The sequence below is a fragment of the Notechis scutatus genome, chromosome 4, assembly GCF_049901735.1.
Source record: "Notechis scutatus isolate UNSWTSFEM ecotype Mainland chromosome 4, rNotScu1.2, whole genome shotgun sequence".
Taxonomy (NCBI): domain Eukaryota; kingdom Metazoa; phylum Chordata; class Lepidosauria; order Squamata; family Elapidae; genus Notechis; species Notechis scutatus.
Window position 1 is genome coordinate 11,924,550 of NC_142012.1, and position 14,556 is coordinate 11,939,105.

At 42.7% G+C, this 14,556-nt stretch overlaps 1 protein-coding gene across 3 annotated transcripts in view; it reads right to left on the minus strand.

Annotated features, from left to right (window-relative positions):
• The window catches only part of PRKG2 (protein kinase cGMP-dependent 2), a 79,988-nt gene that overhangs the window by 20,000 nt on the left and 45,432 nt on the right, over positions 1-14,556 (minus strand). For all 3 annotated transcript variants that reach the window (XM_087962753.1, XM_087962754.1, XM_087962755.1), the window contains 3 exons: positions 10,456-10,550; positions 7,624-7,692; positions 2,135-2,233 (listed from right to left, as the gene is read on the minus strand). In XM_087962753.1, the coding sequence (XP_087818879.1) occupies positions 2,135-2,233; positions 7,624-7,692; positions 10,456-10,550 (263 nt within the window). The remainder of the gene's footprint in view (positions 1-2,134; positions 2,234-7,623; positions 7,693-10,455; positions 10,551-14,556) is intronic.

Below are 14,556 nucleotides of genomic sequence, written 5' to 3' on the forward strand. Positions count from 1 at the left end.
GCCTTTTGTGAGTTTATAGCAATGAAGCAAGAATCAAAGGATTTTGGAAAACCAACCTTTATTTCGTTTTTTTTCTGAGTGCTTATTTGTCTTTCTTTCAGACCAATAGAATACAGGTAGTCCTTGACATACGACCACAACGGAGACCGAAATTTTATTTTGCCATGCAAAACATGTCGTTGTTAAGGTACTAACATGGTTGTTAAGTGAATCCGGCTTCCCCATTTACTTTGCTTGTCAGAAGGTCGCAAAAGGGGATCACGTGATCCTGGGACACTGCAGCCGTCATAGACATGAGCCAGTTGCCAAGCGGGTGAATTTTGATCACGTGACCCTGGGGGATGCTGCAATAGCTGTACAGTAGAACCTCTGGTCACGACCATAATTCATTCCGCAACTTCAGTCGCAACCGGATTTGGTCGTGACCGGAAGCGAAACTGACTGCGCATACACCTACCAAAAAAAAAATGGTGTGGAAGGGTATCGGCCGTGGCTGTGTTTGATCGCCACCCAATTTTTGAATCGTGACCCGATTCAAAAATGTTGTGGATTTTTTTGTCAGAACCTGATTTGGTCGTGGTCAGAAGCGGTCGTGACCAGAGGTTCTACTGTACGTGGAGAAAATAGTCATAAGTCACTTTTTTCAGTGTCGTTATAACTTCAAATGGTCACTAAATAAATGGTTGTAAGTTGAGGACTACCTGCAATCGATTAAAATCAGAAGGACTGAAACAAGAACCAGACTGATTGGGCAATTGATTATTTCAAGGTTTTGCCCTCCAAATCAATGACAAGTACATTGTGGGAAGTAGAATACAAACTGAGAACAAGCCCCACTCCTTGCTAGCACTGATGATGTTACCTAGTTGGGCAATGCAACGTTTGCAAGAAAACAAGGCTCAGAGAGTACCAAGGATCCCTCATTTGAACCCTGAGCTACATATGTTTTCCTTTATTGGGAAGTACATTTCCCAGAATTGCCACCCAGCGTGGTCACAGGTGAGCATCTTGTTCAGGCCTAAAATTGGGGGTCCTCCCTCCATCTATAATTGCTGTGAAGAATGGCCGCATCTCCGCGGTTTCGATCAGCATCTCCAATAGGGATGGTGCTAGCAGGCAGCACGAAATGATCTTGATTATAGGGAATCAAGTTCATTGCTCATATCTGGAAATATACATGTTTTGTGCTTGCTAAGAGTAAAAGCACTGTATTGATAAAGTAACCCATAAAATGGGAGTTTTAAAAAGAATTTGTGGATCACTTACTAGAATTAAAACCAAATTATAGAAGCCTCTGTAGGAGGTGTCCAGGCTGAGCCTGAAGGAAGGGTCAAAGTCTCGAGTCCCTTTGTGCTCACAAGAGATCTAAGTCCAACCAGCCTTGAATTCCATTGATTCTTATCTACCGCTAATTTCCTTTGGCCATTAGTAGTTCAGATTTTTGTAGAGAGCTTAAGCTTGCAATAAACCCTTCTGTTGATTTAAATTGCCTGGATTTCCTTATTTCCTTGGCTCTTGGCAGCCTCAGTGGGTCTGCACTGGGGGATGGCACAAATTCCTGGTCTTAGGTGAGTCTGTTTGGTTTTAGGGGAATCGACTGGCAGGATGCTGGGCTTAAGGTTGCAAGCAAGACCCCAGAAAACATTTGAGACCTGTGTGCTTAAGAGTTTCCTATCCTCTTGTACTGGGAATCCAAATTGAACATATTTATGTAAAGAGCGAAAGGTGAACTGAGGACGCTGAATTATGGAAAAGATGTTGGAAGCTTGAAAAATTGCCAAGTAATTGTCACTTACATGCAGTATGGAAACACAGATATGAAATTACAGATGGTTTAGAATGTGTCATTGCTGAACCAAAAAACATTTGAACGAAAAGGGCAGCATCTTATATTCATTAAAGCAAAATCTTGTATTTTAACTATCATTCTTAAGTGTTCGCTAAAACAAAAGCTCCATGCATGTTGATTTCCTTAAGCTTCAAAGTGTTGGACAAAAGGTTTACCAAATTAGCAACACCCGAGGTGGTAGGATTTCTTGTGTATTTTTGTATAAGCCCACTGGTTCCAATTCCAACTAATTTGACACAACATTGCTGATCCCTACAGTTTTGGAAACCAGTTGGGAAGACTTACTGAGCGTGCCTTTTTTCATCATCTCGAGCCAAAGTTGCTACATAACCCACGAGGTATGCTTGAAGTTCTTCAAACGTTCCAACTGTTTGATTAAAAGTTCTGCAAACACAACAGAAGGGAGTCAAAACAGAGCCTTTTGCTAGGAAAAAAAAAATATTGCAGCAGCCTTCTATGGAGATACGAAGATTTTAAATCCCATAAACTGTAGCCAGGTGCTTTTCAAAAGGCAACTGGACTTTCTTGGTTTTTTTCCCCCCCTTCACTTCTCACCCAAGAAGCTTCTTCAGTTCTGGGGGGGACCCAAGAAAGTCCAGTTTCCTCTTGAAAAGCATCTTTAGGACATCCATGATCTGGATGATTGAGAATCTCCACAGACATATAGCCAGCCCAGCCATGGGGAAGACAGGTTGTGGGTGATAGGGGTTAGTGAAGGCTGATTTATATTATACCTGCTAGTAGATCCCCCCTCCATTAAATGCAGAGGTAGGGGTAGTATAACTTGTGCCCTTCCAGATGTTAAGTGTCCTAGCCAGCCTGATAACTGTTGAAGGGGACTGGAAAACAGTCCACCAACATCTGGAAAGCCCTTCTTATCTTCTTTTACACAGGTGATACCTATATTTTCATTTATTTAGCCATGTTTTGGGATCCCTGGAGACACAGTGGTTAGAATGTAGAATTGCAGGCAAACTCTGCCCACAGCCTAGAGTTTGATCCTGACAGCTCAAGCCTTTTCTCCTTCTGAGGTCTGTAAAATGAGGACCCAGATTAACTAGCACAGTGTATCTGTCTTACTGAGTGTAAGCTACTACAACGTTTTGTCTCACATATCTGCCTGCCTGCTAGACTGCCGTTGCACGTTCTGCTAGGGTGTATATCCCTAACAGGGGCAATATGCAAATAATGCTTCGGCATTGTAAACTACCCAGAGTGCCCTGTAAAGCGTTATGGGGTGGCATATAAGTCTCAATGCTATGGCTGTTTTCTTTTTGTATCAACTTGTCCCTTTTTTATAACGTACTACCTAAGGACTTCCGTAATTTGATATTCCACAAATATAGTACACTGCAATATCCAGAATTCCCAACCAATAAGGTAAAATGTAGTCTAACACATCTCCCTGAGGGTAAAGCTGGGTTAAGGCTTTATTTTATTTATTATTTTACTTATTTGTCAAACATGTACAAGATAACAAGTATAGATACGAACAAAGGAAGTGAATACAGATAAATAGGGACAGTAAGACAGGGACGGTAGACATGCTGGTGCACTTATGCACGTTCCCTTTAAGGACCTCTTAGGAATGGGGTGAGGTCCACGGTAGACAGTTTGAGGTTGAAGCTGTGAGCGGCCGAGGCTGTAACAACGGAGAGGGGTAGGGCGTTCCAGGTGTTGACCACTCTGTTGCTGAAGTCATTAACCAAGAGATGGTTTGCTTAACTATGTTTAGTTGACTAAGGCCCAACAGCTGTTCAGCAATACGGTCAGTCAAAGCCAAACAAAGTTAGCATGACTTGTGAACCCAGCCACAATTATAACAACAGTCATAGTATAACAGAAGCATCAGCGGCTGCTACCGTACAGTGAATAAACAGAAAAATATCCAGAGATCTGGCCTTTGTGATGCCATGATTAAAAAGAAAATCACCCACAGCAGTCACTGCACATTCTAATTCTCTGAACAATCCAACTGCATCTTTCAAAGGTGAGGGAGATTGCAGGCAATTATCACTCTATCACAGACCCAACCAACTTGGGATCTACAAAACTGAACTCAGATCAACAGCTGTATAATGCAGCTACCAAGAACCTGATAAAAATCATCATTTTTTTCTTTGCCTAGACTGAAAAAAAAAAAAATCAAAGCGGTTTGAGAAAAACTAAATGGGCCACGTTAAAGTTATTTTAGCTATTTTTTTCCCCAGTTGCACTTGAAATACAAGATTACCAGGAAGATATATAATCAACAGTAACATTAAATTCAAAACCATATAAATGCTAACAAAGATCAAAGAACAGAAAATGCAGCCATGGTAAAATCAATAGTTGTCCAATTAAGTACCAAAATACTGTACAGTTCAACGCAAAACAGACGTAACATCTGCTGAAATGCTTGAGTAATGTTTTAAAATACTGTATTGCCTAGCATGCTAGGGTTACAATTCAATTTTTTAAATTCACACTGTTTTTCATTTTCATCCTATTAATACGGCTTGAGGCTCGCTGGAGAATAACTTAGATATTTATACATTTCCTGTTATGTCAGTCTACTCCATATATCTGAAGGAACAAATCCCTGCCTTTATAAATACAACAAAGCAGCTAAACTGTTCTTCATGGTTTCACTGTATAGAGGAATCACTGTATTAAAATCATCACTTCAGACTCTCAAGAAGAGATTGGACTGCCATCTGTCAGAAATGGTGTAGGGCAGTGATGGTGAACCTTTTTGTTGTGGGGTGCCAAAAACGAGTGTGTGCCGGCACCCACAATGCAATGTGCCCCAACCCCCTGCGCGTACATGTGCAACATCTCCGCCCCACCCCTTTACCTGAACTGTGCATGCGCGTACCTCCCAGCTGATTTTCGGCCTGTTTGAGGCCGTTTTCACCCTCCCAGAGGCTCAAGGGAAGCCTCTGCAGCCTTAGGAGGCCGAAAAATGGGCCTTCCGGAAATACCGGAAGTGCCCATTTTCAGCCTCTGGAGGGCCTCTGGAGCCCAAGGGAGGCTGTTTTCGCCCTCCCAGAGGCTTGAAGGAAGCCTCTGGGGCCTTGGGAGGCTGAAAGAAGGCCTGTTTCAGCACTTCCGGTAGTGTAGGTAAGTTGGGCTGGGGCTTGCGTGCCCGCACAAATGGTTCTGCGTGCCACCTGTGGCACGCATGCCATAGGTTCACCATCACAGGTGTAGGGGGTTGGACTAGATGACCTCCAAGGTCCCTTCCAACTCTGTTATTGTATAAAAAGTCAATTAAAATTTGAAAGTTAGCTGGCTCAGGAATTCTGGGAGTTGAAGTCCACAAGTCCTAAAAGGGCCATATTTCCCCACCCCTTATCTAATTGAACGGAGATGCAGTCAACAAGAATCATTCCATTCCTATTAAAGTACCTTTGAGACAACTATGACCTGGATGACTGTGAATCTCCAGACATTCCTATTGTAGCCCCTATTTTTAAAACAACTATGCCTGTTTTTCCTTTTATTTCCTCCCTTTTTATGCCTTCAAGTCCTGGTGACTGCCACGAAAAGTCCCAGCAATTTTCTTGGAGAGGTTTCCAAAACTGGTTCGCCGTTGCATTCTTTCTAATATTTCTAGGGTGATTGACCTGAAGCCAAAGAGCTGGTTTTATGCTTAAGGCAGGACTGGAACTCACAGTCTCCTGGTTTTATCTTGGAACTTTAACTACTGCACCAAACTGCCTTCCTTTCCTCTTTTTTGTTTTACTTGAAATATTTCAATGTTTGCTACTTTGGAGATTTTCTTTATTGACTAATGAAGCAGCCAAAGCATGCCCACTCTGCAGTAATTAAAATCTTTGATGATCCAAATGGGGAACTGGATGTTCTTAGGTTTTTTTTTTTTTGGTTTTTTTAAACCCTATGAAGTATCCTCACAGTATATCTATGGGATTAGAAGAGATATCATCATCAATCATGATCTTAATTACATTCCACCCCCCACTCCCTAACACAAGCATATCTTGGCAACAAAAAAACTTGCAGGACAAGATAGAATGTACTGTAAACACAAACAACTTCAGGATCTTGCGACATGATGTTGCAATGCAGGCCAGGGTGGTGTTTCCTGATCTATTGATAGGTCCTTGATGCTCTCTGAGCTTGGTTGTTGTTGTTGTTTTTGCTGATGTTTTATTACCCAAACAAGGTAATCTAGGAGTAGCACTGATGATGTTACCTAGTTTGGTGATGAAATGTCTGCAAGAAAACAACCAAGCTCAGAGAGCACCAACGAATCCTCATTTCAACCCTAAGCTACAAATATTTTCCTTTATTGGTAGCAATAGCACTTAGACTTATATACCACTTCACAGTGCTTTACAGCAGCGGTCGTCAACTGGTGGGCCATGGCCCACTGGTGGGCCGTGAGAAAATTTTGGTAGGCCGCAGATAAATGTCATCCCCAGAGCATCCCCCAAAGCAATTAATCCAGGCTGCACAGAAACACAAGGCTGCGCTGCCCACATGGCCCGCAGGATACCCTCCCCGCCCACTCACTCCTTACCCGGCAAACTTGCCTGCTAAGTTGCTATTTTTCTTTTTTCCAACCATCAGCTGTTCTGCTGTGCCGGGAGATTTAGATTAGCTAGAAAGCAGGAAATGGTTGCATTTCTTGCTTTTAGCTAGTCCTTAGATTGTTGGCTCTGCATTTAAGCAGAGCCAAACCTTCCTTAGGACTGAAGGTTATATTATTCAGGGCAGATTCACGGCAAGCAAATTTTGTGTGACAGACTCAGGTAGCCAATGGCAATAGGTCACTGTATGAATCTGTGATTCTGTGAGCAACTCAATCTGCCTGCGTGCTTTGCCTGATTTTGGGTAAAAGTTGCTCTTTTTTAAATAAAAAAAATCAATATTTACATACATGGTGTGATGTGAGTTAATTTTGTGAGTTTGCTTGCAAGCAAATTTTATGTTTACAGCACTCTCTATTTTTTAATACAAAAATCAATATTTATATAAATGTTTATAATATTTACATACAAGCCATGCCCAGCCAGTCACATGACCACCAAGCCACACCCACAAATTAGGCCACATCCACAGAACCAGTTAGTGGTCCCTGGGATTTAAAATTATGAGTTTGGTGGTCCCTGAGGTCCAAAAGGTTTGCAACGCCTGCTTTACAGTCCTCTCTAAGCAGTTTACAGAGTCAGCCTTTTGCCCCCACAACAATCCGGATCCTCGTTTTATCGACCTCAGAAGGATGGAAGGCTGAGTCAACCTTGCGCCAGTCAGAATTGAGCTCCTAACTGTGGGCAGAGTTAGCCTACATTAGTACATTCTGACCACTGCACCACCACAGCTCCTAGCAATAGCACTTCTTAGACTTACTGTATATACCGCTTCACAGTGCTTTACAGCCCTCCCCTAGTGGTTTACAGAGGCAGCGTTTTGCCCCCAACAATCCGGGTCCTCATTTTAGTGACTTTGGAAAGGTGGAAGGCTGAATCAGCCTTCAGCCAGTTAGGATCTAACTCCAGACTGTGGGCAGAGTTAGCCTGCAAATACTGCATTCTGCATTCTAACCACAGCAAACCATGGCTCATGGTACCTGACCTATTTTTCTTCTTCTCTTCAAGGGTCATTTGCCTGGCTGTTTTGCTATTCCCACCCCACCCCGATGTCCACCTCCTCCAAATTTGGGCAAGGAAAAAGAAGTGAAGAGAACTAAGAACAATTGCATTCTTGATGTAACATATCGGTGAATAAGAAGAGATGCTGGAAAGAAGACGGCGGTATAGAATACTTACTCTCTGTCGATAACAAGGCACTCCACGTCATTTTCATCTGCAATTATATTAGCAGACCTGACATCATCACTGTAAACAGAAACATATCCATTGATTTTAGTTAGATAAGAAAAGTAAGTCACTGTGATGACCCAGGGTGGGGATACAAAACAAACACAGTCACAGAAAACAGATGAAACCCCTTTTATTCCTTCACTTTGCTTTCTACCTCCAAATATTCTTGATGGAAGCCAAAAAACTCCCACACAAACAGTTACAAGAAGAAGGGAAAAAGCAACACAAACCAGGCAAGATAAGAGCTTGAAGACGTCCACAGATATCAGAACACACACTGGGAAGGACACCAAACTCAGAGAGGAACAATCAACTAGAGATATTTCCATGCTTTGTTTCCAGCATTTGCCTGTACGCATGTCCGTCCTCTTATCCAGTTGTCACAGCTGCAGCCCATGAAGAGGACCAAGGCCCTCTCCTCCCAAATAGACCACATCTCTCCCTTATCCTCTCCTCCCTGTGTTCCCTAGGATGGAGAGGGGATGGGCCTGGGTCCTCCTCTGACTGCTCAGCCGGCCTCTGCCCTTCCCTCCTCCACAACCACCGGACCCACACTTCCAATCCCTGTTGGCTGTTCCTCCTCTCCCTCAGAGTCAGTCTCTACCAGGGGCATGACAGTCACAGACCAGATGGGAATTTAGATTTACGCTATAATCCTATAAGTCCAGGTAGTCCGGGACTAACGACCACAATTGAGCCCAAAATTTTCATTGCTAAGCAAGACAGTTGTTACGTGAGTTTTGCTCCATTTTATGACCGTTCTTGCTACAGTTGTTAAGTGAGTAATGTGTCATTGCAGTTAAGTTAGTAATGTGCTTGTTAAGTGAATCTGGCTTCCCCAGTGATTTGGGTTGTCAAAAGGTCTCAAAACGGGATCACATAACCCCAGGACACCATGTTGCACGCTTGCCAAGTGTCCCAATTTTGATCACATGATCATGGGGTCATTAGTGTGAAACAGTCATTAGTGTGAAAAGCAATCAGAAATTACATTTTTCAGCGCTGTTGAAGCTTCAGTCACAAAACTGTGGCCAGTCGAGACTATCTGATTACACTTATTAGCAGTCTGTTTCCCTTGAGCACAAAAATTACTTCTAAAACTATGCCTAGGGAGGATCACATTAATTTATTATAAGCAACTAGATACTTAAATCCCTGTGCATAACCTTGGTTTTCTATTGTATCTTTAAAAATCTGCTCTATCTTTGCAAATCTCTTTAACAATGATTTTACAGAACAAAAATGGATGAAGCACACAAGCTAATTTGTTACCTAAGTAGGCATTATCTATTTGTCCAAATGCCACTTCAAAGTTTAAATCCTCCCATTATTACTATCCCTGCTGTTTCCCCTGTTCAAAAGGACTGTTGACACCTAACAACCAATTCATCATCTCTGCAGGTTCTCTACATCTGTGCTGTTAAATGTTCCTGATAGGGATAATTTTAACACAAGCTTGTGGTGCTTTTTTTATTTCACTTCATTGTTGATTCTTCCTCTACAGCAGTGTTTCTCCAAAAAAAAAAAAAAAAAAATGACCTTGCAATTGTCATGTATGCATTCGTGCAGCAGTGAAATGGATTTTGGGATATTTTTTTTGTTGGTTTAAAACAATGTTTCTCAAGACTTTATAAAATTTTTAAAGAACCAGTAACTAGAAGACGGTAACTTCTAGTTCTGCTCTAGGTATGAAAGGCAGCTGAGTAATTTTAGGCTCACCATAAGACAATGGTTCCATCTTACATATGAAAGTTGACTGAGTGATTTTGGGCCAATCACCAGGAGACGGTGAGTTCTAGTCCCACCTTAGACCTGAAAGCCAGCTGAGTGACTTTGGGCCAAATACCAGGAGAGGGTGAGTTCTAGTCCTGCCTTAGGCATAAAAGTCAGCTGGGTTGAGGCAATCACATGAATTCTAGTCCTGTCTTAGATATCAACATCAGCTGAATGACTCTGTGCCAATCGCCAGGAGTCAGTGAGTTCTAGTTCCGTCTTAGACAAGAAAGCCACGGGGATGAATATGGAGCAGTCACTGTCTCTTAGCCAACTTGTCTCACCAGGTTGCTGTTGTGGAGAAAATAGGAGGAAGGAATATTATGTATGCCTGCTACCTTGAGTTACGTATACACGAAATGAAAAAAGGCAAGATAACAATCAAATAATTAAATCAACAAAAAATCTCATCAATTCATTTCACTGCTACATGTAGGCACACTAGAGTATGGTTGGTTAATAGGTCCAGAATTGGCTTGTTGTGCCCATGTATCAGAGCAACTGCTTGGAAAAATCCATCAACTGCAACTACCAGAAACAGAAAATTCAGCGTACAGTAACCAAAATAGACAATTTGGATGGAAGAGACCATGAGGGAAAATGGTAGCATGGATGGCTTTCAGTCATCTATGAATTATAATACTAGTTAATTCAAAGGTGTTAAAGTTCAGGCAACTTTAAATATTAAAGTTCAGGCAACTTTAAATATTAAAGTTCAGGCAACTTTAAGACTTGTGGATTTCAATTCCCAGAATGCTCCAGGCAGCTATGCTGACTGGGGAAGTCTGGGAATCGAAGTCCACACATCTTCAGACACCTAAGGTTGAGAAACACTTGAGTTAATTCCTTTGAAAAAAAGAAATAAAGAAAGACATTAATTCAGTGTTTCTCAACTTTGGGTGCTTATGTCCTTATCTTGTCTTCCATTTTGAGCTCCTCCAATTTTTAAATAACAACAGAAGTGAATGTGAATGTTTCCAAGTGAGAAATAATTTTAAAACAAACCTGATCAAGGCTTTTTCTCCAAAATAATCTCCTTTCTGCAGTGTTTTAATCAAATGAGGCTGGGCCTGCCCTTCCGGGGTCTGGGTAACCTTAACCTAGGAAATGAAGAGCCATTAATTACTTGTCGGAAATAAATACAATATACTTAACAGGCATACTTCGTCCTTAACGTTCATCATAATGATCCATTAAGATAAATTACCTTCATCAAAACGATCCATCTAGACCCGTGATGGCAAACCTCTTGCATGTGTGCCAGAGGTACCGTCGCCCCAGCTCAGCTCTGCTGCGCATGCGCGTGCTCACTTCCTGTCAGCCAATTGGTCTTCGGGTCTCTGCGGCGCATGCGTGGGGGTGGGGCAAGATGCATTCAGAGGGGCGCGTCTGTGGAAGGTGTGCGCGCATGCGCGGGGGTGGATGACACGTGCATATGTGTGGGGATGGGGCAGGGGTGGGATTCTACCAGTTCACACCTATTCGCTAGAACCGGTTGTTAACATTCTAAGCAGTTCGGAGAACCGGTTGTTAGAAGAAATTACTGGCCTAATCCTGTAAGGAAAGCAGGAAGGAAACATTCTGGTGTTGCTTACAGAAACTGCCTCTCCATTAACCCTTATTACATTCTTGGCAGGACTAGACTTCTTGTCTCAGGAACGCCTCTGGAGTTTTTTTTCCCCTCCTTTGCTGGTACTTTGCTTGTGTGGATGGACCATTTAAAGTTACAATGGCACTGAAAAAAGTGACTTATGACCATTTTTCACACTTACGACCAGGGGTGGGATACGACAGGGTTAACTACCGGTTTGGAATTTACGAGCTTCCCTGCCCGCTGTGAGCCGTGCGCCTGTAAATCATCATTAGCACGCTGCGTGCCTAGAAGCAGCCTTTGAAACAGCCCTCTTTTCTTGTTTTTTTAACTGCAGCTGTGCCTTGTTCGGGAGCTGAAGTTGAAAAATCAGGAAATAAAGATCAGGTAACAGCCCGAGTGGGCGGGTGCGCAAAAACATTAGCAGACCTAGAACCGGTTCTATGTCTGCTGCTCTTCAGAGCTACCGCTTCTACAGAGGTGGACAGAACCGGTAGAAACCTACCCCTGCTTACGACTGTTGCAGCATCCCCACAGTCATGAGAGGCCAGGCGAGGAGATGCGTGTCTCGATGTGAGTGATATTGAGTTGGTCACACCCAGCCAATAACATGCCACCAAGCCATGTCCACCCAGTCACATGACCACCAAGCCATGCCCACTTCTAAGCCACGCCCACAGAACCAGTTGTTAAAAATTTGAATCCCACCCCTGGGGTGGGGGCATGCACAGATGATGCGCATTCATGCACGGAAGCAGGGTGCATGTACGGGGATGTGCACATGCACAGGGCGGCAGGGGCATGCGCGGGGGACACCCGCGCATTGGGCACTCGGTGCCCAAAAGGTTAGCCATCACTGATCTAGACAGCCAGTTTGGTGTAGTAGTAAAAGCACCAGGTTAGAAAACAAGAGACCATGAGTTCAAAAGTCGTATTTTAGCCATGAAAACCAGCTGGATGACTTTGGGCCTGTCACTGTCTGTCAGCCCAACCTACCTCACAGGGCTGTTGTTGTGAGGAAAATTGGAGGCAAAAATTGAGATATATTTGCCATCTTGAGTCATTTGTAAAAATGATAATGGTGAGAAATAAATAACTAAAATAATAAAAAAATAAAAAAAAATAAGGGATAGAGCCAGGAAGCTGTGTAATTTTTATCATGGCGAGTTCCAACGGGATTTTACAACTCAAGGCTGGACTTTGGAAAACAGAGACAAGGATCTGAATCACAGACTTTTAAATATCGGCTGCAATTGAATGTATATCTCTTGTGGTTGTCTCTTCTTAGTGATAGGCTGCGATCAATTCTCTTAAAGTCTCTTCGTTGAGACAAGGCATTCTTTCTGGAACATTTTTGGCAGCCGAGTCAGAGAGTGCCAGAGCTAATATCAAACAAAGAATGAGGGATAACAATTGGATGTGGCATCCAAGCTAGTATAATTTGAATTGAATCAATTGTTCTCTGCTGCTCACAGATTATTGAGTTAGTATCAGTTCCAATTATAGAAAACTTTCGTGATGGCCAGATTTTTGCAATAACAATGTATGAGATATTGTCCTTGTAGCTCTCCAGATTGAACCAACAAAACAGGTCCTCCTAGGCTGTTTTGTTTCGTAATGATATTTGGCACTTTCACATTACTCTGCTTCTAAAGTCACCCTAATGTTATCAAGAGGTGTCACAAAGCATTGTTTGCTTACAGAACAGACCAGACCAAGTGACAAATACAGTATAAAGGTAGCCAAATGTTGTACTTATGTGCCCAGTGGATGGCACTTAGACTTATACACCACTTCACAGTGCTTTACAGCAGGGGAAACCAACCTTTTGGACCTCAGGAACCACCAAACTCATAATTTTAAATCCCGCGGACCAGAGACCCTGGGAAAATCCCAAAAAAAATCTGAAGGAAAATTCCCCACTCCGTTTTTCCTACCGATCGATCATTCTTTATTTGGGATAGCTGGAACTGTCTGCAACTCTGTTCTCAGGGGGGAGAGAGAGAGAGAGAGAGAAACTTTTGGCTTCATGCAAGAAAAGCAGCAGAAGCAGCAGAAGTCTTTCTTTCTCTCCCCCAAATTCCACCAGAAATGTGTCTTTGTGAGTCTTGTCATGCCGGTCAGCCCCTTGAAGCAGGATGCCTTGCAGGGTCCCAAAGACTCATTTCTGGCAGAGTTTGGGGGAGAGAAAGAAAGACTTTTGCTGCTTTCCTTGTGTGCAGCCAAAAGCAGAAGAAGAAAGAAGCAGAAAGAAGTAGCCCAGTGGCCAGGCCAGGTGCATGGGGTGAGTGGGGCAAGTTCCCCCCCCCCCTGCCCTTTTCCCCCTCTGTCCACTACCTCGTGTTGTTTGCAATGCAAGCGACGCAAGCCTGGTGTTCCCGTGGGCCATGTGGTCTGCACAGCCTTGTGTTCCCACGCACCCTGGATTAATTGGTTTGGGGGGTGCTTTAGGGGTGACATTTCTCTGGGAATCACCAAAATTTTCTCGCAGACAACCAGTGGCCCCCGGTCCACTGGTTGCCAACCACTGCTTTACAGCACTCTCTAAGCAGTTTACAGAGGATATTTTCCCTCAACAATCTGGGTCCTCATTTTACAGACCTTGGAAATAACAGCGAACAACTTAATAGCCAGCCATCAAAACCCCAATCAACAATTGGGGCCACACACAACCAGGCACCACATAAATACTACACGCAGAATAGCCCAAAGTACACAGTCTGGTGAGAGAGAAAAGTTTCCTGAAGATGGGCTCCAACACAAGTTTAAAAGTTCAGAAGACTAAACCTCTAGTCCTGGTAACCAACCCAGATTGCATCCTACAACATTATCTGCATGGATTGGGGGGGGGGGGTTGGACTAGATGACCTACAAGGTCCCTTCCAACTCTGTTAAATCTGTAAATCTTGGGACATGTATATTTGCCTTCATTCACTAGGATATCAGTTGCAGCTACCTAAGATTTCATTGAAATAGAATTTTAAAAAAACCCGGATGGCAATGTTTGTGCAATAATGAAATGTTTTATTATGTAGGTTAGGGATTCTCTACCCTTGAAGGCATTTAAAAAAGACAAACAGCCACTTTTGATACATCATTTCACTGGGTTTCCTGAACATTGAGGGTGGTCAGACTAGATCCTTAAGATTCCTTTTAACTCCATAATCCCATGACAAATGATCTTCAAAAAGGCCATTTGTCTCCAAATGGTACTTCTAAATATGATTGTAGGAGAAATGTATTCAATACATTAGGGAATCATTGTATTGTTTATTAAAATATGCAAATGAGTTTAAAGACTTATTTATCTTTATGGATTGGGTCCTCCTACCCCAGCAATAATATTGACATTTATACATAAAAATTAGTAGTAGTTGTTGCATGTTTCTAGCTTTTAAGCAAATCTGATTTCAACTCTCGTTCCCCTATGTTAAAATATCTTACAAATACTAGTGCTGCCAGATCCAGCTTGCAACAATCCAGACGATCATTAAATGGCAGCAAAGAGACTTTTT